At 41.3% G+C, this 27,610-nt stretch overlaps 1 protein-coding gene across 6 annotated transcripts; it reads left to right on the forward strand.

Annotated features, from left to right (window-relative positions):
• Positions 1-462: 462 nt before the first annotated feature.
• CEP55 (centrosomal protein 55) lies at positions 463-26,477 on the forward strand. 6 transcript variants are annotated; one of them, XM_086378716.1, is made up of 9 exons: positions 463-787; positions 1,881-2,075; positions 4,039-4,314; positions 7,126-7,194; positions 15,340-15,490; positions 16,733-17,046; positions 18,732-18,803; positions 19,463-19,588; positions 25,432-26,477. In XM_086378716.1, exons 2-9 carry the CDS (start codon positions 1,893-1,895, stop codon positions 25,450-25,452), a joined length of 1,212 nt encoding a protein of 403 aa, XP_086234842.1. In that variant the 5' UTR covers positions 463-787; positions 1,881-1,892; the 3' UTR covers positions 25,453-26,477. The 6 variants fall into 6 exon arrangements, with proteins under 6 accessions (XP_086234842.1, XP_086234840.1, XP_086234846.1 ...); XM_086378714.1 differs by lacking the exon at positions 25,432-26,477 and adding an exon at positions 21,436-22,544; XM_086378720.1 differs by lacking the exon at positions 25,432-26,477 and adding an exon at positions 21,436-22,544 and having other exon boundaries at positions 489-787; positions 4,028-4,314.
• Positions 26,478-27,610: the final 1,133 nt, after the last annotated feature.

Below are 27,610 nucleotides of genomic sequence, written 5' to 3' on the forward strand. Positions count from 1 at the left end.
CCTTCCACCTGCTACACTCCACATGGCTCCACCCTGATTTCTGGCAGGATGAAGGCTCACCCCAAGAGGAAAACAGAGAGGCTGTGCCCCCTTGTGGAATCCAGTTCTCCTATTTCTTAGAGGGCGAAACTGGTACTCAGAAGGGCGAATCAAACTCAAGGACGCAGAACGAGTTAGTCCCAGCTCTCAGTCACTGGATTTATCTCTCTCAGCATTCTAATTTGCTTCAGCCCCAAAGCAGATAAACACAAATCAGTTCTTCACAAAGAAATCTTGAGTTGAGGTCTGAGACCTCACAAAAGCATTGACAAAGTCCCAGAAAACGTTGGCGGATCCGGGAGACGCCTTCCGGGCCTAGGCACCGTCCTCTCCACTTCAGCTCCACCCCTCCGCCCGCAGCCCAGCTACGTCCCGCACTCCTTTCTCACTCAGGTTCCAGCCCCGCCCCCGGAGACCGCAGCCAATCGGAGAGCCTCGCCCCCGCCGGCAGTGACGTGCCCCGCCCCGCAGCCGCGGGATTCAAACTCCCGGAAGCAGCTCCCGCGCCAAAGGGTGTGACTGGGTGCTGGCTGGCTGCGGGCAGGCGACGGCGGAGGGTGGCGGAGGCGGCCTGGACCCGCAGCCTTGAGGCTGGGCGTGACCGCGGGGGAGGCGGGATCAGTGGGAGATCGCGTTGGCTGGGATTCAATCTCTGCCTACCTTGGAGCCAGTCGCCGTTCCCTGGCGCTCACTTCGTGCCTGTCCCCGGGAGGCCGTCGCCGATTGGATCCCCGCTTTCAGCTCTGCCGTGAGTGTTATCATCCTCTTTCAGACAAGCTCAGGGAGTTCTAGTGACTTGGCCAAGTCTTTTCCTTAGTACAGCATTTTGCGGATTAGCAAGCACTTTCATGTCTATTCTACAAACTTCTTCACCTCAGAAGTGAGAAGAAAGATGCCTGTTGTTGCAGTTTTCTTTGCCTCTCTTCGCACTGGAGGTCTTATGTGAAGGTTTTTGTAGATTTGCCTCCACTTGTAGAAGACGTGGCCTGTAATAGATGCTTTGTGCCCTCTACTAGGTATCTTAATCTTTCACCTTAGAATGGACAGAAATCCAGGGCTAACCTTTTCTGGTGGCTTAGTGGTAAAGAATTCGCCTACCAATGCAGGAGAAGAGGTTCGATCCCTGGGATGGGAAGATCCCCTGGAGAAGGAAATGGCAACCCACTCCAGTATTCTTGCTTGGGAAATCCCATGCACAGAGGAGCTTGGGTAGGCAGTCCATGGCGTCAGAAAAGAGTCAGACATGACTTAGCAACAAAGCTTCTCCTTACTTCTTGTTCTTAATTCCTGCCATTCCTGAATTCTTTGAATATTGGGTCTCTTTTTCCTATAAATGCCTCATACTGAAATCTAGCTTCTGCCCACTGTGCTCTCTGAACATTACAGTTAAGATAGAACTGAACTAGGCCTATCTTCTCAAACAGAGGACACACCATTATGTCAGGTAATGATGTTTCAATGTCCATTTATTCAGAATTATATTATTTGTCATTGGCCTTTTATTCTGGAGTAAAATTTGTCTTTGTAATCTAACTTTCAGGTTTCATTTAACGGCTTAATCATTGGTTATCCCTCTATTTTTTTTTAAATGAAACATTTCTATTGAAGTATGACACACATGAGAATCCTACACAAACACAGACATACAGGTTGACATATTGAATACCTCCATGCATCTACCACCCAGATTTAAAATATATATATTGTTGTTAGCAAGCTAGAAGCCATACCCCACGGCATCACTTTTATTTACATAGAAAGGTTCTTCTGTTTAGTAAATAGGTTATTAGATCTTTTCAAACCTGAGATTTGACCTTGTAAACTCAGATTTCTTTTTACAGGCACTTTCAGAGATGTCTTCCAGAAATCCCAAAGATTTAATTAAAAGTAAATGGGGACCAAAGCCTAGTAACTCCAAATCAGAAACTGCATTAGAAAAATTTAGGGGAGAAATTACAGCTTTAAAAACATCGGTAGATGAAATCACAAGTGGAAAAGGAAAGCTGATTGATAAAGACAGACACAAACTTTTGGAGGTAAGACCTTTTAAACTGTAGTAAGCTTTACTATGGGAGATGAGAAAGTATATGATATAATCTAGTTTTTATGTTCACTAAATTTAAACAACAAATCTAATCATGTCACCTTTGGGGTTTAGATTTTAGCATGAAGGTTTAAAAACCCATTTAATCATGTATTTTGGCTACTTTACAAGTAATATTTGTTTTCAGATTTTTTTTTAAGGTAAAATCATTACAGATATCAGCATTTTGTGTTTTGTTAAACTATATTTCCCTAATTTACAATTTGTTATGACATAGTCTGAAAAGGAGTTAGGAATATTAGAACTGGAAGGATTTAAAATTTAATCAGTTCAATTTATTTTGCAAGAGTACTTTTATTTTTCATAGTTAGAAAACAAATTATCCATGCTAAATAATATCATTGGATTTCTTTAAATTTTACTTTATAAGGCACATCATAAAACCAAATGATTTATTATTTGTTTAAACACATATTGAGGTGAATTCTTATTCAAGCATGGAGAAATGATCTATCACCAATTCTTAGACATAAAGATTATTTTGTAATCTGGTGAAAGAATCTAGTAGTTTCCTTAGAGCTCTCTTTCCAGTTCATTTTACTTCTGACAAGCAAGGGCTGTCAAAATCCCTTTATAATCAATTGAAATTAAACTTCCTATAACTTCTACCAGTTTGTTCTAGTTATGTCCATTAAAGCTACATAGAACAAGTCTTTTTTTTAATCCAATTGACAGCTTTGCAGGTGTCCAAGTCTTCCCAGATGGCGCCAGTGGTAAAGAACCCACCTGCCAAAGCAGGAGATTTAAGAGATGGGGTTTTGATCCCTGGGTTGGGAAGATCCCCTGGAGAAGGGCATGGAAAGATATTCCAATATTCTTGCCTGGAGAATCCCATGGACAAAGGAGCCGGACAGGCTACAGTCCATAGGGTTGGACACGACTGAAGTGACAGCATGCATGCATGCAGATATACAAGGAAATCGTGCTGCCTCTTACTTATCTATAGGCCAGCCCCATATTCTTCAGCTTTACTGGCTTTTTCTTATCCTGGTCACTTTCCTGAACACTTTTCTGGTGTTCATGTCCCTCTTGAATTAATGCTTCTGGATTGCACACAGTCACAAACACAGATTCAAACAGTAGTATTATTTCCTCTAATCTGGATGCTGTACTCTATGAAATCTTAGAATTGTATTGGCCTCTTTGGTACTGTGTCATAATACTGTCTTGTCTTAAGCTAGTAGGCAACTACAAATCCCCTCATCATTTTCACACAAGCATCCAACTCTATGTCCCCATTTCTCTTTGAATAACTGTTAAGCTTTTTTCCCTTTGTCAGCATGTAAAGCCATGTAAAGCCACTTACTTTTTCTATCATCTCTATATTAGTGCTTTCTCCCTTTTGCCAGCAAGTTTAACTAACATGCCTTCTTTAACCTGCCAATCCTTGAAAATGTTGAACATTCCCTTGAAGATCACCTTCTAGATTTGATACCAAATCATTTATTAACAAAAAGCAAGTTTATGAATGTACTTTTATCCAGCTATAACATTCTGTAATATCTAAATTCTGTTGCTTCAAGTTCATCAGTGAGCATGTATTTCTTTGTGTGCTCAACTTTTAGCCATTAAGATGACTAGAATTGGCATGATGGGGGAATGATTAGCAGATAATCAGGTGAGAGCCAGCTCTTCTTTAGCTTTCTAGATGGTCTCTCCTTTCTGTGTCCATGTCCCGTTTATTTTATATATATCTTAACCACAGCACTTATCATACTGCATTAATGTATTGGTCTAATTCTCTATGAGCTCTCTGAGCATTTTTCTGGTCTTGGTATCTGGTATAATGCTGACTTGATACGTAATAAATACATCCTATACGCTTGTTATAATGTACTGTTTATTTTTGTGTTTGACCTGGCCTTGTTCTAAGATTCTTCTTAGTTTATATCTAGAAAATTCGAGTCCTTGAAGCTGAGAGAGAGAAGAATGTTTATCGCCTCACAGAGAAGGACAAAGAAATACAGCGACTCAGAGACCAGCTGAAAGCCAAGCACAGCAGTACTGCATTGCTTGAACAGCTGGAAGAGAAAACCAAGGAAGTTGAAAGAAGAGAACAGCTGTTGAAATCCTTGTCTGAAGAGACAGATGTGTTGAAGAAACAGTTGTCTGCTACAACTGCAAGGCTTGCTGAACTTGAAGGCAAAGCCAATACTCTTCATTTATCGCAGGTACTAATTTCTTTAAAACCTGATTTTTTTTTAATCTTTTCTAATACAGTTTGTAATTCTTATGAAGAATGGGTTTGTTAAAACATGCTTGTCAAATGGTGAAACAGTATAGTATACTAACAGGTTTACTTTTTTTTTTTCCATAGTCCTGTTCTTCTCTATAAGCAGAAATAGGTAATATGGCTGCCTCCACTGACCATACCATTGTTTTGCCCAAGGGAATATTCAGAATACAGATTCTGCTGTGTGTCTACAATAGCCAGGAAGATTTTATTGAATTCTTTTTTTCTGTAGTTTGTATTGTGAGAAGAATGGCTTCATTTTTTGGTTATTTTTCATATTTGAGGTACCCAATTAAAACAGCAAGTGTGCTTTTCTCCCGTCTTGTGTTTTAGAGTCACTAGTGTAGTAGAAAGAGCATGGATTTATGGGTAGGCATCTCCGAGTTCAGATTCCACTTTCGAGCTGTGTGAGTCTAAACAAATTCCTTAACCTCTCTAGCCTTAGAAACAATGCTAGAATTCACCAGACCCCTCTCCTAAATCTCAGTTTGCACATCAATAAAATGAGGATAAGAGTACTGGAGATTGAATGTTACAATATATGTGAATAACCTAGCAGGGTGCCTGGCATGTGAAGTGAAAGTCGCTCAGTTGTGTCTGACTCTTTGTGATTGCATGGACTGTAGCCCACCAGGCTCCTCCATCCATGGGATTCTCCAGGCAAGAATACTGGAATGGGTTGCCATTTCCTTCTCCAGGGGATCTTCCCAACCCAGGGATCGAACCTGAGTCATTGCAGGCAGACTCTTTACCATCTGAGCCACCATAGTGCTAAATAAATAGTTTCTTGCTGATCAGACCTTTGATTCTCTTGAAAATTTGGACATATGAATCATACTAATACTACAGCTATTAACACTACCTACAGAAGAAAGGACACTTCTCTGGTAGCTTAGATGGTAAAGAATCTGCCTACATTGCAGGATACCTGGGTTTGATTCCTGGATCAGGAAGATCCCCTGGAGATGGGAATGGCAACCCACTCCAGTATTCTTATCTGGAAAATCTCATGGACAGAGGAGCCTGGTGGGCTACAGTCCATGGGGTTGCAAAAAGTCGGACACCACTGAGTGCCCAAAACTTACTTACAGAAGAAAATCTATTGCTTTCAAATAAATGCTTCAGTGATGTTAAGGGTCTTTGTACTTTATCTCCCCTTTAGAGTGGGGCTTCCTACTCTAAGAGAATTTGCCTGCCAATGCAAAAGATGTGGGCTTGAGCCTTGTGTCGGGAAGATCCCCTAGAGGAAGAACCGGCAACCCACTTCACTATTGCCTGGAAAATCCCATGGACTGAGGAGCCTGGCAGGCTACAGTCCATATGGTTGCAAAGAGTTGGACACGACTGAGCGACTTCATTTTCACTTTTACTTAAAGCTCAAGAATTAGTTTCTCTACTTTTGAAAATGGAAATATAAATCTTGGTAGAAATGATGATTTTAAAAATGTATTCATATAATCACTATGGGATACTCACTGTTAATTTCTGTACTAGTCAGCATATCTAATCACCTGACAACTGACCTCCAAATCTCAGAGTCTTATACAACAAGTGATTATTTTTCTGCTCATGTCACAGCTTATTTTAAGTTGGAGTGGAGGAGGCTTTGCTCAACAGAATCATTCAGAGATCCAGGTTCCTTCCTTCTAGTGGCTCCCTCATCTCTCAGAGTGCAGTCCTCCACCAGATCCTTTATACACAGCTGTGGGCTAGAGAGCATGTGAAGAACTGGGGTAGCCTGTGGGGTCTAGGCTTCAGATTGGCATATCTCATTTCTGCTTACATTCCACTGGACAGAATTCAGTCTCATGACCTCACTAACTACAGGGAAGGCTGGGAGATGTGGTTTGCAGTGTGCCCAGGGTAAAAGGAAAGAAATGTGATGAACTATCTCTATCATGGTTTCCACCTGAAGGACTAAATTGAGAGGGGGAAAAGAGCCCCTCTAGAGAAGAAAATATATATTTTGAGCTTTCTTGCCATCCTTCACACAAGTCTCTTTCCTCAGAGCTGTTAAAAGACTGAAATGCAGCTTTTTATGAGCTTTGTTGGTTAGCTTTGGTACCTTACCACCTAGAAAATGAAAGTGTTGTCAACTCAGTCGTGTTCGACTCTTTGTGACCCCATGGACTGTAGCCTGCCAGGCTCCTCCATCCAGGGAATTCTCCAGGCAAGAATACTGGGGTCTTCCCAACTCAAGAGCTCAAACCTGGATCTCCTTCAGGTGGATTCTTGACCATCTGAGCCACCAACTTACCATCTACTTCCCCTCTTTATTCCCTCTGGAAAAATGAAGAAAAAGGAGGAGACAAATTATATTTTGAGTTCTATATGAATGAATACTAATTAATACTATTGCTAATGTTGAATATAAATAAATTCTAGAAAACAAAATTTATCTTTTATTTGACAATTTAATATTTTTGGGATTTCATTTAAATAGGCCAATTGCTTGGTTTGGTTTCCTGGTGAAAATCAGAGGGCTGTTCATATCCACTGAGGGCTAGTCTGGTGATTCTGGGGTCCAGATGACATCAGATATCAAATTAGATACGAAATCTCAGGGTGTCCAATCTGCTTAGGAGGCCTCCAGGACATCTTAATTCCGCACTGCTACTCATCACCTGGCATGTACCAGTTCTGGATTTTGGGATGTATGTGAAATATACTGTCTTATTATGAAGGTAAGTATAATGAGCAAACTTATGTTCTTAAATTATTATGTTAACTAATATTGATTTACTTACAGACTGTGGCTACAAGTTGCTTCAATTCATCAATGAGTAATATTCATGAAATGGAAGTACAGCTGAAAGATGTAAGTTTGTTTTTATTTTATTAAGTTATGGCTAAAGAGGACTCATTCCTTTATTATTAAATTTCATGGAAATTGACAACAGTAATGCTGTAGCTTGAAAAATTCTTTTGAGGAGATGAAGAAATGAATGGTTTGAGATCATCTCTCTGGGTTACCACGTTTAAGTCTCTTTCGAGGCATACAAGAGGGCCAGTTCCTGTAAGTATGGCTAGGAAAGCCTTGGAAATCTTTAGGCTATAAATCATCCATTTCTACCAAATAACTCAACAATATCCCATTTTCACTTAAATCTAATTTGCTCAATAATTTTATTATAGTGATGTAATTTAATATCTATTATTTTTTCTTTTTGTTTACCCATGCTAGATGTCCTCTTTAGTTTGAAATTATTCCTTTAGAAACAGGATTTCCTTTCCTAGTTTGAAAAAGAAATACATTCTTTGTGTATTCAATATTTCTTTTTCCTAGAATTGGATATGAAGTTAGCTATATTATTCCAAACTTATATCTTAAATGGATTGGTGGGTTGCATTGAAAATTAAATAAATTGGGGACATAGGACTAGTAGTCACAGTGTATTTTTTCAAATTTTAAGGTTAGATATGCAAAGTATGAAATTCTTGATTTAATCATTGGGTCAATAGGTAGATATTGTGATTCCAGAAATATTACTGGCATGTCTACCCTGATCTAAGTATGCTCTTAAGAGTCCTGTTTTATCTCACATACCGGGCATACCTTGAGGCCTATTTGATTTTCAAGAAAAGAATTTAAATCGTTAGTGTCTGTATAACTGGGTTCTAGAGTACCCTTTTCAAAGTAATTTATCTAGAGGTAGCTAAAATAAAGAAGAAACACAATTCTTAAAGAACTATCAAAATAAGTTTTTTGTATGTCATGTATTATCCCCAGCATTTAGACAACTGGAAAGAATGACTAGATGGAATCTGGTGAAGTTTCTTGAATCTTATAGTGTCTCTTTTAGCAAAGTGCCTGAAAATAGATGCTGTTTTCTTAAACCCATGTGTAATTTTTAGGCTTCTCAGTGCTAACTCAGAGAAGGCGATGGCACCCCACTCCAGTACTCTTGCCTGGAAAATCCCATGGACGGAGGAGCCTAGTGGGCTGCAGTCCATGGCGTCGCGAAGAGTCAGACACGACTGAGCGACTTCACTTTCACGCATTGGAGAAGGAAATGGCAACCCACTCCAGTGTTCTTGCCTGGAGAGTCCCAGGGACGGGGGAGCCTGGTGGGCTGCCATCTATGGAGTCGCACAGAGTCGGACATGACTGAAGCGACTTAGCAGCAGCAGCAGCAGCAGTGCTAACTACTCCAAATATCAACTAAAGTTATTTTTATGTAATGATGATTAGTCTGGGGTAGAACCTGAGAGTCTCCATTTCCAATAAGCTTCAGGTGCTGCTGTTACTGTTGGTGGTCTGAGGACTGCTCTGTGAGAACCATTAACTTACATTTGAGGAGCGAGAGGTGGCCAAGCTCTGGATATCCCTTTGGGATCTCAGCAGATCTTTCGGACCAGGGGGAGAATTATAGTTGGAAGACTGAGGAGCAGGGAAAGAGAAATCTCACTCCTCAGAGTCTACACCGTCACTTTATTTGGCTTTGGAGGACTCAGCCATTCTAATCCTATACCCTCTGCAGAGCTCCCACAAAACTTCCTGTAGAAGTTTGCCCACCTGTTTAAGAATCAGTGTTTGTTAGGCTAAAATAAGTCCTAAAAATCTATTTTGCTTCTCTTAGGGTCAAGCTGTATCATTCCTCAGCTATCATTTAGATCTGGCTCATATTTTGAAATAATTACATGGAGTTAATGCTGTAATTGCATTCCTGATAGCTCAGTTGGTAAAGAATCCACCTGTAATGCAGGACACCCTGGTTCGATTCCTGGGTTGGAAAGATCCCCTGGAGAAGGGATAGGCTACCTACTCCAGTGTTCTTGGGCTTCCCTTGTGGCTCAGCTGGTAAAGAATCTGCCTGCAATGCGGGAGACCTGAGTTCGATCCCTGGGTTGGGAAGATCCCCTGGATAAGGGAAAGGCTACCCACTCCTGTATTCTGGCCTGGAGAATTCCCACAGACAGTCCATGGGGTCACAAAGAGTCAGACACAACTGAGTGACTTTCACTTTCAATGCTGTAATCATTATCCAGTTGGTCAGTAACTTTAAAATCAAATAACTGAATGTCGGTTTTAATAGGCGTTTCTTGCTCTTGATTTAAAAAATCTGATTTTTAGGGAATTCCCTGGTGATCCAGTGGTTAGGACTCTAGGGTTCCACTGCAGGGGGGTATGGTTTTGATCCACTGTTGGGGAACTATGATCTGTAAAGACACATGGTGCAGCCAAAAAAAAAAAAAAATCTGACTTTTAAACAGAATTACTGAAGATAAATAATAATTATTTTTAATTTGGAAAAAAATTGAGTTTACAGAAAAGTTATAAGAATGGAAAATAGTACACAGAAGTCCACATACTCTTTACTAAAATTGAACTCATTAGCATTTTGTCCCATTTTATACTTTTTCTTTCAGTCCCCACACCTATCCACACACATACACATACACACACAGACATAATATTTTTTCTGAACCATGAAATAGTTGCATATATATATAGCCTTTTCAGCCTGTATATTCCAATGTATATTCCTAAGAATGAGGATACTCTTACATGACCACCATACAGATACCACCTTTAATAAATTTAACATGGACATAATACTTCTAATCTACCATCCGTGTTCTAGTTTTATCAATTGATGCATATTTTTTCTTCTTTCAATATAGGCTAGCATTTCAATCTCTTAGAGTTTTTGCCCAAGGAAATATTTAATGGATCCCTGCCAAAGCAGGAAGAAGAGCTTTCATGGCATTCCCCACAGCTTCACTTTACCTACTTCTGTATTTTTATTGATAACTTGGGTGAACATGATAAATGCATGTCTAACAAATGTGTAGAGACACAAAGCTGGAAGAGATAACTAATGTAAGGAAGACTCTAAAGATGCAAAACTCATAATGTCAACATCCATTGACAGCTATCAAATCTACTTTTTGTTGCTTCTATAAAGAAATGAAAGTAGACACAGAGTCCTTGAGATCAGGAGTAAAGAAATGTTTATTACTTTATTGAAGTAACATCGCCATCATGTGGTCCTTTAGAATAATGCCTCATCCTCACTTTGGCAGCACATTTACTAGAATCAGGCTTCCCTGATGGATCAGATGGTAAAGAATCTGCAGTGTGGGAGACCTGGTTCTATCCCTAGGTCAGGAAGATCCCCTGGAGAAGGGACTGGCAACCCACTCCAGTATTCTTGTCTGGAGAATTCCATGGACAGAGGAGCCTGTCAGGCTACATACAGTCCCTGGGGTCGCAGAGTTGGGCACGGCTGAGCAACTAGCGCGCGCACGCGCGCACACACACACACACACACACACACACACACACACACGTATGTTTTACTTCAGTTGAGTTACACTAAGCAGCTTTTTTGTTAAGAACTTTGTATTTGTGCCATCTCTTTTCTGGCAGCCCTGAAGGATAAAAACTCATACCTCCTGGCTGCCACACTTTAATCATTGATAATAATGAATTCCCCCAGGTCAAGGATTAATTATGACACAAAGGATACACATTATGCACTTGTAAGACTACAGAAATAGTTAGGATAGTTCTATGACAAGATGTTTTGATTACATTTTCATGCATTACTTAATGAGTAATAGATTTTTTAAAGTGTTTTATTCTTTTTGAATCACTAAATGTATTGTTCTACTGTGTGTAAGGAACTGCTAGATTCCTTCTTGTTCTCTCCTCCCTTCTGTGAACACTCTCAAACTCCGGTCTAGGTCTACAAGGCTTTTTGGTTCTTGCAGGCATTTTTTCCACCCATGTTGTCAACATCATTCACAAACATTTATCAGGCAGCTTCTAGGTACAGAAACACAAATAAGGAACTGTGAAATAAAATATCTAAACAAGCCTGTGCCCAGCTGTCCAGAGGGCTCAGGGTATAGTTAAGATAAGAAGTATCATCAGGAAGTAATCAAGAGTTCATGAGTATAAGATGCCAAGTAGACTGAATGCACACAAAAATCACTAGTTGCTTTCAAAGGAGGGGAAGCTTGATAAGGAGAGTTATGGTGAGGAGCCTTGAGAGATAAGCCTGGATTCACTGGAACGTGATGTAATGTGGAATTTAAGTGGGCAGATGACATAGGAAGGGATTGCATGAAGGGAAGAGGCACAGAGGGTGTGCATTATTGTGTAGACAACAAGGAAGCAGTGAAGGAAAGGAAAGGCCAGGCTGTGCTTTGAAGAGATGGGAAGTGGCAGATTGTGGACAATTTTAATGTCAGCCTAAGGGAACCTAGCTTCAGTTTCAGCAAGTGTTGTCCTGAAGCTTTAAAATATTCTGTTATTAATATAATTAAAATAACTTAGCACTTCAGGGGATAGACGAAGAGGTTGAACTGAACTTACTAGCTATAGCTATTTTTTTTTTTTTTTCATAAGAAGTTTTAATATTTAATATTTAAAATTACATTTTATTACCAGGCAAATTTTGTAACACCATATTTATGTTACATGTACAGGATAATGATTAAAATACTTCTATTAAAGCTACATCATATCAACTTAGGTATAGCTTATTATTCTTTAGCTTGAAATACTTCATTAGTATCACATTACTTTGAAAATAAAGTTTAAATTTTCTCTTATTCATGGTACACAAAATGACTGATCTTTATTCTCCAATCTTACCTCCCATCATGTCTCCAGATAACTTTAATTCTGATCACACTAGACTAAGTACTTAGTGCCCTTCGAACGTGCCATGCTGTTTTATAGTATTGTAATTTTTCATATTCTGTTCCCCATATCTGGAATACACTCCCCTAACTCATCTATTTAAAGACCTATTTTATTCAAAACCTATATTAAGCGATCATTATATTAATTGACCTAAAGCTATTGGTCATGGCCTGTGTCTCCTCTCAGTGTTCTTGATGAGGAAATCAGCCTCCAAGTGAGGATTTATAAATCCCCAAATTACCAAGATCCAACAGTGAGCCACTGCTCAAGCAGGTATTTCTGTGGGAGTAGATAAGTCTTGGGCTTCCCTGGTGGCTTAGATGGTAAAGAATTCACCTGCAATGTGGGAGACCTGGGTTTGATCCCTGGGTTGGGAAGATCCCCTGGAGAAGGGAACAGCTACCCACTCCAGTATTCTTGCCTGGAGAATTCCATGGATAGAGCAACCTGGCAGGCTACAGTCCATGGGGTCACAAGTAGTCAGACATGACCGAGTAACTTTCATGTGAGTCTTGGCTTCTCTGGGGCTTCAGATGGTAAATAGTCTGCCTGCAGTATGGAAAAACTGGGTTCAGTCCCTGGGTCAGGAAGATCCCTTGGAGAAGGAAATGGCAACCCACTCCAGTATTCTTGCCTGGAGAATCCCGTGGACGGAGGAGCCTGGTGGCTACAGTCCATGGGGTCGCAGAGTCAGACATGACAGAGTGACTCACACTTTCGTGTTAGGCAAGTCTTAGCACAAGTGGCACGGGCAGAGGGCTCATTACCAATGAGCTTGGCCATTGGCGAAGGGGTTTTAGTATCACTGTGTGTACCTCCTTCTGGGGCCCTTAACATTTTACGCCTGTGACATTAGATTTAGCTGTGCATGTTCTCTTTACACAAGTAGTAATTGAGACTTATTTCCTCAGCCTCCCAGAAACATAGAAAAAAAAAGAGGCAGCCCCTGATAGGTCAGTTGGTAAAGAATCCGCCTGCAATGCAGGAGACCCCTGTTTGATTGCTGGGTCAGGAAGATCCTCTGGAGAAGGGATAGGCTACCCACTTCAGTATTCTTGGGCTTCCCTTGTGGCTCAGCTGGTAAAGAATCTGCCTGCAATGCGGGAGACCTGAGTTCGATCCCTGGATTAGGAAGATCCCCTGGAGAAGGGAAAGGCTACCCACTCCAGTATTCTGGCCTGGAGAATTCCATGGACTATATATAGACCCTGGGGTCTCAAAGCATCAGACACGACTGAGCAGCTTTCACTTTCCATGCTCTTGGATGGAAGACTTCGATTGGAAAGGGGAGAAGAGTTGTAATATCTCATTTTGGTGCTAAAGTATAAGCATTTCAAGACTTCGTTTTCCCTCTGCTACTGACAGGCGAATCTTCTTTGCTAGCTTTCAACTTGAATTTCTGTCCTGCTGCTACTGGCAAAACAGGGGGTATGGATGAGGGGTAGGTGTTTATGCAGTTGTGTACAGCCCTGGCAGGCTTTGCCTTTGACTGAATTTCCAAGGATCCAGTGGTTAAGACCAGTGAGAGTTAGAGTCAGAGTATATATGAATTTGTCCCAGTTAACAATCAAAATATCACCAATACAATATTGTAAAGTTAAAAAATAAAATAAAATAAAAAAAACAATCAAAATATCAGTAGAATTTTTCACTAAAAAATTTCATAAATCTGGGCTTCCCTGGTAGCCCAGGGGTTAAGAATCCACCTTGCAATGCAAAGGGCATGGGTTTGATCCCTGGTCCGGGAAGATACCACATGCTGCGGGGTGTCTAAGCCTGTGAGCCTCAACTACTAATGCCTGAGAGCATAGAGCCCATGCTCTGCAACAAAAGATGCCACTGCAGTGAGAAGCCCACACGCCACAACTAGAGAGAAGCCCCCACTCTCTGCAAGTAGAGAAAGCCCATGCACCACAACGAGGACCCAGTGCAGCCAAAAATAAATAAATAAAATGCATACTAAAGCCTTTCATAAACCTATACACCCCTGTCCATATATGCTACCTTGATTTATCCACTAAAGGTAATGTAGCTTCTTATGTGAATATTTGCTAATATCTTGCCACAGATCAGGTGGAATGAGCCACAGAAAATGTAGATGAGATTTTTAAAAATTTTCCAACTTATGCTAGGTGGCTGGTAAAGTATAGCGAGGTTTTTGTAGGAAAGATGTAACTGAAATGAAAAGTGAACATGAGCAGTAATGGTAAACCACTTTCTCTGTTACCAGCTAACTTAAATAGACACTGCTTATTTTATTAATATTGTCCATCATTCAAATAATTTCTTGACTATACATTGTATGCAAAAGCTGGGAGTCCTTTCGGAAGAACACGGTCTGCCACTTCAAGGAACTTAATATAAAAAAATCTGCCTGCAATGCAGCAGACATAGGAGATAATGGATTCAATGCCTGGGTGAGGAAGATCCCCTGGAGTAGGAAATGGCAACCCACTCAAGTATTCTTGCCTGGAAAACTCCATGGACAGATAAGCCTGGCAGGCTGTAGTCCATGGGATTATGAAGAGTAGAACTCGACTGAACGACTAAGCACGCACAATCTATTTGAAAAAGCAAACACAGAAAAAAGCTAATGATGGTTGGTAAAATGAGTTTTTAAAATATGTATGTATGTGTTTATAACAACTGAGTTCCTAAACCTGTATACAAACTAGATGAAAGGTCCCATTTGGGGATTTTTGAGCTTTAAAAGATGAAAACCGGTGATAAAGAAAGAGGGTGATGTTTGAGTTTGATTCTCCGGGAGGCAAACACGAGATGGAGTAGTCAGCAGTGCAGTTTATTGGGGAGCCACATCTGTGAAAGGAAGAGGAAGGCCCAGGACTAAGGCGGGGTGGCGGGCAGGGGTGGCACTGCCAGAGCAGGATGCACGCCTGGCAGAGCCTCTGTCCACCCCTTGGAGAGCCCGCAGGCAGAGCCCTTGGGTGGGTGGAAATAGCTCTGAAAGAGAAAGAGTACCTGAGCACTGCGCCTCCACCTCTGCCACAAAGACATTCTGTTAACGGAGAATGATGTGGGCACCGACATGAGGCAAACTGTAGAGTCAGTGCACAGATGACCGTAACTCTGTGTGGACATGACTTGGCCATGTTCTTTGGCATTCTGAAGACGTGTGGCCTTGGAATGTGTCTCTGTGTGGAAAGCTTTACAGTGATGCTTGGAATCATTCTGTGATATGAGCCATCGAGTATTTATGTGCTGGAAAAGACTGCGTCACGTGTGATCTCTTATCCATCTGAAGGGTTTGGGTTTTGATTATTGATTTGCTTTCATTTGCACTGTGAGGCTCTGGAGAAAAATCAGCAGTGGCTTGTGTATGATCAGCAGCGAGAGGCCTACGTGAAAGCACTTCTAGCGAAAATCTTTGAGTTGGAACAGAAGCTGGAAACAGCCCCTCAGACACTCCCGCAGCAGACAAAAAAGACTGAATCAGAAGGTACTGGTGTAAAAATGTTCTTCTGGGTTGGCCTGCCTGACATTTTCCAAAAAGAGAGATGCATCAAATTTAGATTCTTATAGATCTGTGTTATAAAGTAAAACAAGAGCAAGTCTGCTAGCCTTGAAGTAAGAAATCCCATTTTAGCCAACCTTCTGAATTCATCTCCCATTGTTTTCTGACACCAGAGGGCGAGAGGCACAGGGTAAAGGGATCTTGCAGCTCTGCAGGCACGTTAGGCTTTTTCCACCTTGCAAATCCTTTCCCTCCTTCAAAGTCCTGCTCCAGCTTCATTTCCCCTGGTGCTAGCCTTGTCAGTGACTATCTTGTTATTCCGCTTCCCTTTAGCAGTTATTCATATCAACTCTAGGAGAAAGATTACATTTTTATACATGATCCTTCAATCATTTGAATCTCACCCTAGAACTGAGGTGAAGTTCTTATCAGTGATGCTGTTTGCCAAAGGTTTTGTAGCTTCTCTGACACTGATCTCCATTGAGTTTCACAAGAGCCTAAGAGCGGGGGCAGAAAGGATCATTATTCTCGTTTTACAAATAGACGCAGCAGTTCCAGGTGATGAGCCAAGCTCTGTGCAAGGCTCTCATTTAAGTGACTGACAGCCCCACTGGCACTGGAGCCTTGAATTATAGAAAGAGAAGGCTCATAATCTCAGAGCTTCGCATCGGAATATTTAAAATGAAGCTAATGCTAAAACAGTATGAAAGGAATGTCTCTAGAGAATTCAAAACTGTTTATCCCTCAGGGGACAAAGTTACTGCTGTATTGCCTGTATAAATTTGCTACACATAAAAGTAGGTTTTTGATTATGGGTGAAGTCTAGCTTTTTCCTTTGGTAATATGATTTTTCTTTCTCCCTCTCATTGTCTCTCTCTCTCTCTCTCTCTCTGTGTTTTATCAAAGTGGTATATGCATTAATATCTCTATTTGTTGGTTTGTTTTCTTTAGACATTAGTGACATTCCCCCTCCTCAGAATAATTCTATTACTGTTTCTGATTCTTCTATCTATTCATTTTTTAACTTCAAGTAGTATACCTGAACTTCTGTTTCTTGTTCTGTCAAACATCAACCATGATCCCTGTCTCTTGAGTCTTCATTTTTGAAGATGAGGAAAAAATGCAATCATGCTTACAGAAACATATTTACATTTATTTCTTCAGGAAAATTACCTATTTTGTAATTTGTAGAATTACCTATTTTGTGCCATGATGTGTTTGTCACAGGTTATCTTCAAGAAGAAAAGCAAAAATATTATAACCATCTCTTGGAAAATGCAAAAAAAGATCTTGAAGTGGAACGACAAACCATAACTCAGCTGAATTTTGAACTGAGTGAATTTCGAAGAAAATATGAAGAAACCCAAAAAGAAGTGCAAGATTTAAATCAACTGTTGTGTTCACAAAGAAAGGCAGATGTACAACATCTAGAAGATGACAGGCATAAAACAGAGAAAATACAGAGGCTCAAGGAAGAGAATGATCTTGCCAGGGAAAAACTTGAAGAAGAGAAGAAAAGATCTGAGGAGCTGTTATCTCGGGTGAGTCTAACTAGCACGGTTTTCCATGGTTCATAATCCAGAATTTTCATGGTACTTACTAGGTGTCAGGGGCTATTTTAACTACTCAGGAACCAGCATGGAACAACACAAGTTCCTACCCCCTTATTAGGAGTTCATGCTAAGAAGGGAGACAGACCATAAGCAAGTACCTAAATAAAACAGGGTAGTATGATCAAGAGAAACTGAGGCCAGCGAAGGCCTCACTGAGGAGATGGTATTTGGACAAAGCTGATGGCGAGAAGGCACCAGCGAGGTGAGTGACTGGGAATTCCCTCCTGATGAAGAGATCACAGACACAAAGGTTCTGAGTGAGGAGGAGGTAGGCATGTGTGAGAAGCCAAAAAAGGGGGAGTGAGGAGGAGGTGGGCATGTGTGGGAAGCCAAAAAAGGGGGGGTGAGGAGGAGGTGGGCAAGTGTGAGAAGCTGAAAGGGGGGGTGAGGAGGAGGTGGGTATGTGTGAGAAGCTGAAAGGGGGGTGAGGAGGAGGTAGGCATGTGTGGGAAGCTGAAAGGGGGGGTGAGGAGGAGGTAGGCATGTGTGAGAAGCCAAAAAAGGGGGGGTGAGGAGGAGGTGGGCATGTGTGAGAAGCTGAAAGGGGGCGTGAGGAAGAGGTAGGCATGTGTGGGAAGCTGAAAGGGGGGGTGAGGAGGAGGTAGGCATGTGTGGGAAGCTGAAAGGGGGGGTGAGGAGGAGGTAGGCATGTGTGAGAAGCCAAAAAAGAGGGGATGAGGAGGAGGTGGGCATGTGTGGGAAGCTGAAAGAGGAGGACCCAGGTTGATTCCTAGGCTGGCACTGTGAACTGTTCTCAAGTTAATTCACTATATACCTCCCATGTTCTCACTATGCTCATAGCCAGATCTGGAATGTTTGTCTCAGTAATGCTGGCATTACTAGATTAGATTTATTAGAATTCAGTACTATTTCAAGAGAAACTTATTAAATTTTTCCCGGCAGCATGAAATAATGGAAAACACATAATTTGGAGTCTATCCCAGGTCTCTCCTCAACGATGTGTGGCCTGAGGAAAATCAGCTAACTTCTCTGACTGACAGGTTATTTGAGTGTCAAATTAATAATAATAAATCTTATAACCTCTTCTCACCTCATAGGACTTTTGTGAAGGTCAGCTGAGAGAAGGTGAAAGTGCTTTGTAAATTAAAGGGCTAAGTAAATGTTAGCTACTGCTACTCTTAGAGTAGTTATTTCTAAAATCCTCCAAAATTTGAGTGAGAGGGAAAAAATGGTCTATAACATTTGCCTTCTCAGTCTTTACCATGCTCACTTCTGCCTAGAGGTGTGAGCAGTGATATTTACAAAAGATTAAGCAGAAATGATTGAAAATTTTGCTCCAACTCTGTGGCTGAGGAGGCCAAGCTCTGCTTTCTTATCCTACTCAGAAATATCAGTGGATCTTAGGACCTGCTTGTCCACTGCGACTTAGTGCTTTTTGTCTACATTCAGTCTATGCCTCAGGGAACTCAGCCGGGGCGGTACTGCTCAGCTGCTTGCATAGATAGCTGTCCAACCACAGCTAGGATTCACCCAGAAGAGCAGGTGTTGCCCTGGTTAGAGATGTGACATTTGTGAGCCTTTCACACATCCTAGGTCAAGGTCAAGCTATAAAATGTTGATGTGACAGTGTTGGTTCTATTTACATCCTACAGGTCCAGTTTCTTTACACGTCTCTGATAAAGCAGCAGGAGGAACAAACAAGGGTAGCTCTGTTGGAACAACAGGTACTCATGAGGGTTCCTTCTACATTCAGTTTAACCTTTGAGAAATGGAATTTTTCCTCATGTTTACACTGTTGTATGAAGAACCATTTGTAAGTTCTAGAAAATGTTTTTTTAAAAACTTTAACAAAAATATTGAAAGTGACGACTTGTGCGAGCCGTATATTCCCATTACTACCTTTAGGCTAAACCGAATTCTCTAAGGTGACATGGCAATTTTCTTGACAGGTAGATGTTTGCCTTAGCAAAATTTCTTCTTCCCTAAATGGCTGGTAGTCTGACAGGATGTTCCTAATAGAACTACTTGATAACTTCAAGTAGAACTCAAAGAGAGACCAGTTACTCTCAGAGACCAGAGATTTTTAGTATATTTGAAACCAAGGAACAGCCATCTCCTTCCCTTCCCCACAAAAAGGAGGATGAGGAGGACAGATTCTAACCAGCAACTTCTTAAGCTGCTCCTCACTCACTTAGACCTCATACTTTGGCTTTGCTCCTTGGACAGAGCTTCTTCATGTATCAATATCTCCCTGTACTCAGAGGAGTTCTTGCTCTGATGGCACAACATATTTTTTTCTTATGATACTAAAGAAACATCCAGTCAGGAAAACTAGACAGTATACAGTAGCTGTCATTGTCTTGTCTTGGGCACTTTTTTCCAGATGCAGGCATGTACTTTAGACTTTGAAAATGAAAAACTTGACCGTCAAAATATGCAACATCAATTGCATGTGATTCTTAAGGAGCTCCGCAAAGCAAGAAATCAAATAACACAGTTGGAATCCTTGGTGAGTCTGGAATGGTTAGACAAAAACTTATTTCATCTTTCTTTTTCTGCCATCTTTCTATTTATATGTCAAAGCAGTTCCCAAAATAGAAGGATACAGTTTAAGAATAGCTGTTTCTTAAATTAGTCAAATCAAATCCCTTGCCTTATTTGAAGCATCTGCCCTTTGAGCATCAGTTCAAAGTACTAGACAGAGGGACATTACTGGCCTCTTGGTAATGATAACATTACCAGTACCTGGGATCATCCCCACCCACTCTGGGCTCTGTGATTCTGGAGGCACTGAACAGAGCTTGGTCTGGGGGACAAAGGCAGCAAGGCAGGGCAGTTTTAGATTCTGAAGTGAAATTGTGCTTTTCTCTTTAAACAAAAAAAAGAAAGAAAAAATTGCTGCTTTTAGGGATAATGGACTATTACTGTTAATACACTCTTGTAGGCATACTGAATTAAGCACGTTCTGTGGATTAACTTGAACACATAACCTTTTAAAACATTAACCTTTTTAATAACATTGCTTCTTTAAGGAAATGGTTTTGATTTACCTATTTTCATTCTACTAATAAGCTTTGAGGGACTTCCCTGATGGCTCAGTAGTAAAGAATCCACCTGCCAATGCAGGAGATCATTTGATTCCTGGGTGGGGAGGATCCCCTGGAGAAGGAAATGGCAACCCACTCTAGTATTCTTGCTTGGGAAATTCTATGGACAGAGGAGCCTGGTGGGCTACAGCCCATGGAGCTGCAAAAGAGTTGGACACAAATTAGAAGCTAAAGAACCACACAGTAAGCCCTGGACTAAACCTGTTAGGGTCTGTCCCATTAGCCCATATTTTGTATATGATCCTTGTATTGCAGAATATTTGCACAGGGTGAAATGTTACAAATAGAATTCCTCAGTTTTCAAAAGAGAAAAAAGCAGTTTTTAAAATCATTTGCAATTTCTTTATGAATAAAAGACAGAAAATACATTTTTGGCTCTGTTTATGTCATTGATTTTTATCATAATATTTAAAATTGAAATTTATAATTCATTCCTATTTATGACTTTATCAAAGTACAGGAAGCCAAAGAGTATACAAATGAATCTATAATTTTCCTGTATTTTTCTTCATTTTCCTACCATTCGTCTTTACAGTATGCTATAAAATGTTCATTTTTAGTTACTGACTGTTCTAAATTTCTCAGGGAAAAAAACATGAAAATGAGACATCACAAATGAATTATACAGTATCTTAGTCATTCCTGTGTATAACCTGTTTGACCTGCTAAAATTTTTTGCCACTCTTAATTCCATGCAGTTCTTTATTGCTGAAGTTGCCCGTCTTTAACCTAGCAATCTTTGTCAGCATTGCCCGTAGGCCCACCTTTACATGTGACTCTAAGCATTTTAATAAAACCTGCTATGTAAATGCCTGATCCTAGTACATCCTGGGTAATTTCAGTGATATATAACAACCTCGTAAGGGCTTCCCAGGTGGTGCTAGTGGTAAAGAATGTGCCTGCCAATACAGAAGACATGAGAGATGTGGGTTTGATCTCTGGGTAGGGAAGATCCTCTGTAGAAGGGCATGGCAACCCACTCCAGGATTCTTGGCCTGGAGAATCCCATGGACAGAGAATCCTGGTAGGCTACCATCCATAGGGTCACAAAGAGTCAGACACTACTGAAGCAACTTTGCATTCATGTGTAACCACCTCATAAGTTACCAGTGTAATACCAGTGACCGGAGAGATTCAGAAGAAAATCTAGCTAGAGGGTTGAAGCAACTGGAGTATCTATGGAGCAGTTACAACTGCTGAATGGTAGGCCATCTATACAAACCGTGTTCATTTGACACTTATTTTTCAGAAGCAGATTCGTGAGTTTGCCTTCACAGAGCCATTAGTCACTTTCCAAAAGGAGACTGAAAACAGAGGAAAAGTCGCCTCACCAAAATGTCCCACTGCTGCGTTAAATGAAAGCCTGGTGGAATGTCCTAAGTGCAATATCCAATATCCAGCCACTGAACACCGAGATCTACTCGTCCACGTTGAATACTGTTCCAAGTAGCAATGTGATTATTCTTTGTTTTTGTGCCAAAAGATTCAATACTGTATCTTACGTTAGCTAATGGACATTTTGAATTGCTTATTTCACCTCACATCAGAAACTGCCTGTCTACCTTTAAGACTCTAGCATAGCAGTGAATCATTGTGTTTTGTTTTTGTTTTTGTTTTTTTGCCTGCTTTGCATTTCCGAGCATTGAACGCTGAGACCGCCAACATTTTGCACTGTTAAAGTACTTGATGAAGAAAAGATAGTTCAGGTTATTGCTTGTAGGTCAAATCTGTTACACCAACAAGCAAATATTTTATGTTTTTCAGATTTTTAAAAAATCAAAGGCAATTAACCAGGGATCTTTATTGTTATTATTTTTTAATCCAAGCACTTCATAAACCTACCATTCTGACTTTGATGTTCTTTGTGAAGAGATGGTGATACTTTTTTCATTTATATTCCTTTCTATGATAGAGCAGTTATTAGAAAAGTTGGGCGTTTTCTTCATCTTTATTGCTGCTTACTGTTGAAACTGTAGACCTAGCTGTGTTTGAAGCACAAAGTAGATTCTGTTTAAGGAATACTCCTTACTAGCCACACAGTGCTTTCTGTGATGTTAACTGGCTATACCTTTAACTTGAATTTCATCAGCACATGTTAGTTAGCTAAAATTGTTAAAATGAATTTTAACAAAACCACCGAGCCCTCTCTTTTGATATGCAAATGTTTTATTTATTTATTTTTGGCAGTCTTGAAAGCTGGGTGATGTAATGAGCAGATATTTGGTTATCTGAATATTTTTATACATGTGTGCATAAACCAAGATTTTTTTAAAAATTTCTTCAGGTTTTCTAAAATGCTTAACACTGGGCTACTATTGGTAATGTAAAGGAGAAAAGAATAAAGAGTTATTTAATAAATTTTGCTATGAGGAGAGTATATGTATATAGACTGGTATTTTTAAGATTTCTGCCCTGAGAAGGGTGCCAGAGAGTTACAGATAAACATACAGTGTAAAATGATTTCCTTTAGGATTTGTTTGTTTGATCTTCTTGCAGTCCAAGGGATCCTAAAGTCTTCTTCAACACCACAGTTCGAAAACATCAATTCTTTGGTGCTCAGCCTTCTTTGAGGTCCAAATCAGGGTTTCTGGGGGGGGGGAGGGTGGGAAGCATGGAATATGCCTTATCAACAAGTTCTCTAGATGCATTTTGGGGTAAAACTGAAGACAGAACTACTGAACTAGTCCAACCTTAACTCCCTGATGAAACAGAGTCCCAGAGAGGGGCGTGACTTACCCAGTCACTTAGCAGGTTTGTAGGAACATGAGGGAGGCCCTGACTCCCAATGGGAGTGGTTGTTAGAGCCACTACCATTTTGGTTTGTATGAAATGATTCCTGAAAAATTACTCTTTCCAAGATCCCCAGTGCTCTGCCTTCTAAGGCAAATCCAGTATTTGTTGGTCTGGTTCTCTTTATTTTCCTTGTTGTTTGTGCTGTGCTCTCTGCTTTGAACCTAGTATTTTTTGGCTTTGGATGGTTGAGTGGGAAACATGAATAAGACACTGAAGAGTACAATCTATTGCCGTGCTCTGCTGTGCTCAGTTGCTCAGTCGTGTCTGACTCTGCAACCCCATGGACTATAGCCCACAGGCTCCTCTGTCTATCGAGAGTCTCCAGGCAAGAATACTAAAGTGGATTGCCATGTCCTCCTCCAGGGGATCTTCCCAGCCCAGGGATTGAACCCAGGTCTCCTGCATTGCAGGTGGATTCTTTACCAGCTGAGCTACCAGGGAAACCCCCAATCTAGTGGTGACACCCAAGGTAAAAGGTAGGTTCACCAAAGGTAAAAGGTAGGTTCAAGTTACCCAGGATCTGAAGAGATAATGGAGAAAGGGGCAGGGAAGGCTGAGCCCTAGGGTGCATCCTGCAGTCCACAAGTAGACAGGAGCACTCAGATTCAGATTAAAGTTGTGTCAAACCAAGCAACCAGAGAAAGGAGTGGCATGCACCTGTACGACAATGAATTAGCACCTGACAATAACCTTCAGTTTCTTGCTTGCCAGACACACTGTATTGATTTAACCCAAGGACCAACACATCTTCCACTACACAGTTTAACAAGTATTACAGATAAGTGTGTGTATGTGTTAGTCGCTCAGTCACGCCCGACTCTTTGCTACCCCTTGGACTGTAGCATGCCAGGCTCCTCTGTCCATGGAATTCTCCAGGCAAGAATACTGGAGTGGGTTGTCATTGCCTTCCAAGAGATCTTCCTGACTGAGGGATTGAACTCCAGTCTCCTGCATTGCAGGCAGATTCTTTAATATCTGAGCCGCGAGTGAAGCCCAAAAATTGCCCTAAGGTTGTTATTTAGTCGCTGAGTCATGTCCAACTCTTTGCAACCCCATGGACTATGTAGCCTGTGAAGTTCCTCTGTCCATGGGATTTCCCAGGTAAGAATACTGGGGTGGGTTCCCATTTCCTCCAGGGCATCCTCCCAACCCAGGGATCCAACCCGCGTCTCCTGCATTGGCAGGCAGATTCTTTACCACTGAGATACCGGGGAAGCCCTTGAAGGAGTCTCACCTCTTTTAGGGGATATACCAAGCACAGGTTTCCTCACTTGGTTCAGCAAATATTTAATCCATCTGCAACGGACAAGGTGTCGTGCCAGGCACTAGAGGTGGAGAGGGTACAGCAGGAACCACCTTAGAAGAGCCAAGGCAAGGTGGACATCAAGGCTGACCAGTGAATGACAGCACAAGTGAGGTCAGTGCCTTGTTAGAGGTCACCCCACGGGTGAAAGAGGAGAGGCTTTATGAAAGCGGTGATGACTAAGCTAGGTTCAAGGAAACATAATATTCAAGTTTTAACAGTGTTTGTTCCTAGACTTATGTTGAGAGTGAATCATTCAACATTGCTTAAAGGAAAACATGGCCTGTGTTAGAGTGGTTACTTTGTGATGACAAAGGGCAGAGGTGTAGATCCAGATTGTGATAGGGTGAAAGATGTCACTTTGTATCTTATTAACTTGATGTTGAAAGGCATGTTGCAACAAAGATAGAGAAAGTAAACTGTTTTGAATGTTAAATATCAGAGGAGATAATCAAAGGTTTTAATGAAGAAGAAAGAAAAAAGTTAGCTTTGCTGTGTGATTTACAGATTCTGTAGAATGGTAATTATGCCACCTTGTGTAGATTAGGAAGATGTGTATTTTCACTCAATCTTTATAAAGTAGAGATAGGTGGTGGTGGGGTGGAACTGAGACTAGAGGGTTAGGAAAAAACCTCGAGGGCTTCCCTGGTGGCTCAGTGGTAAAGAATCCAACTGCCATGCAGGAGACACAGGTTCGATCCCACATGCTGTGTGGCAACTAAGCCCCTGTGCCACAGTTATTGAAGTCCGAGCGCCCTAGAGCCTGTGTCCTGAAACGAGAGAAGTCACTGCAAGGAGAAGCCTGCACACCACAACAAAGCCTCTCCTCTCTCACCCGTGGGGTGACCTCTAACAAGGCACTGACCTCACTTGTGCTGTCATTAACTGGTCAGCCTTGATGTCCACTCACTGCAACTGAAAAGCCCACGCATGAATGAAGACCCAGCACAGCCAAAAATAAACGTAAAAAAACCAACTTTTTGAGTTTGTTATTTCCAGTACAAACTTAACAGTCGCTCACATTTGCACGTAATACAGTAATAACTGTAGTAATAACTCTCTTCCAAAGAAAATTATTCTGTTTATTGGAAATGAAAAAGGAAGCATCTCAGAATTTAAATTTTATTTTGTATTCTTTGGAATTTCCAGGTGTCGCTAGCGGGTAAATAATCCACCTGCCAATGTAGGAGACGCAAGAGACAGATTCAATCCTTGGGTCAGGAAGATCCCCTGGAGTGCGAAATGGCAACTCTTTCCATTTCTGGAAAAATTCCATGGACAGAGGAGCTTGGCATGCTACAGTCCATGGGGCCACAAAGAGTCAGACACGACTGAGCATATTTGGCAATTTCAAGGAAACATGTTACTATGGCAAGGGCCCTGAAATGGGAATCACGGGATTTGGGATGAAAATCTATTTCTGACCTTGAGCAAGTCATTTCAACTCTCTAAGACTCAGCTTCCTCCATCTAAAATGAGAATGTTCATGGCTGCCCCATCCCTCTTCCTAGGCTGTTAGGCAAATGAAAATCCAACCTATTTTAGGGAATCCTGTATATTAAGCATTTTTAGTGTCCCACACAATATGCTTATAAACTTCCTGTGTCATGTCATTTTCTCCTCATAGTGACACTACCTGTGAGTTTCCAGAACTGTTCCATTATATAGATGAGGAAACCATGGTTTAGAGAGTTTGTCAGTTGTCCAAGGTCACACATCAAAGGGATTGACAGAGTTAGTATCTGAACCCAAATGTGTTAGCCTATAGAGATAGAACTGTTATCTACATTATGCTGCCACTTGTAAATCACATTTGAGCCCAGAAAATACACATGAGAGCACATCACAGGCAAGGAAATACTGTCCAGGACTATTTTTACTTTTCAGTAACGATTATACTGTGAACGAGGATGAAGACAAGAGATGACAGTAACATCACCTACCCCCACAAACAACTGTTCATTTTATTCATCCATTATAACCACACTTCTCATTCTCTTCGTAACTAGTATGAGGGCAGGTGCATTCAGAAGCCCTGACACCATCAGGGCACTTATTGTTTGTTAAAAAAAGAAGTCTGGAATCAAATAATCCTAGTTTAGACCAGCAATTTCACCACCTTAAGGCTCTGTGTAACCCTCTGTTCCCTACTCATGCTCACAGTGAATATTGCAATTACCAGCATCACAATCTAATGAGACAAATCTTTTTTTTTTCTTCTTTTTTTCCACAAAACTGAGAAACCAACAGCTGGCCAGGGCAATGAATGAGCACTCCTTATACCTCTCTCTCCTTTTCTTCAGTAAAGGAAATGTGTTGCAAGTGGAAATAGCCACCGGGAAACTGCACAGTACACTTCCCTTGGATCTCACTGACTAGAACTGGATTACAATGTATCAGGATGAGCCAGGCTAGGCTCCCTTACCAAGGAAGCCCCGAAATCTCAGTGGCTTAAGTACAGGTTTCTTTCATCTCACAATTTAGGAGGGCCGGGGGACCCTCTTTCATTTTATAGTTACAGTACCTGGAACACGAGGCCCCCTACGTCAAAGAAGCAGGGTAAGAGTGATGAAAGCTACCACACCATCTCATCCACTTCCGGTCTGGCACAGTTATGAGATGGTGTGGTGCCAGACCGGAAGTGACGCACTCTGCTCACATTCCTATTGGTCAGATCTTGGTTCCACTGCCCCTCCTGCAAGATGGCTGCCAAGAATGGTCCCAGCAAAGCAGATGTGAAGAACAGGTTAGAATTGTGTGCCCCTTATGGGCTGGACGGCATCACTGACTCGATGGACGTGAGTCTCAGTGAACTCCGGGAGTTGGTGATGGACAGGGAGGCCTGGCGTGCTGCGATTCATGGGGTTGCAAAGAGTCGGACATGACTGAGCGACTGATCTGATCTGATCTGATCTGTGGGCTTCCCAGGTGGTTCAGTGGTGAAGAATACACCTGCCAATGCAGGAGACGCAGGAAACACAAGTTTGATCCCTGGCTGGGGAAGATACTATGGAGAAGGAAATGGTAACCTGCTCCAAAATTCTTGCCTGGAGAATCCCATGGACAGAGGAGCCTGGCAGGCTATAGTCCATGGGGTTGCAAAGAGTTGAACACGACTGAGTGAGCACACACACAAATGTGGTGAAACTGCACACCTCCAATGGGACTGTTCACAGTCTTCAATCGAAACTATGCAACTAGTCTCGGGACTTAGTGAAGCTCAGGTTCTTTATGTCTCCACATGGGAAGGAATTCAGTGAGGCAACGTGATAGGTAAGAAGTAGTCTTGTTAATATCCTCTGTGAAGAGGTTACAGGAAAATGTGTCG

Source organism: Bos grunniens, chromosome 26 (genome assembly GCF_055505025.1).
Source record: "Bos grunniens cultivar Pamir isolate PY7600 chromosome 26, Bosgru_T2T1.0, whole genome shotgun sequence".
NCBI lineage: Eukaryota > Metazoa > Chordata > Mammalia > Artiodactyla > Bovidae > Bos > Bos grunniens.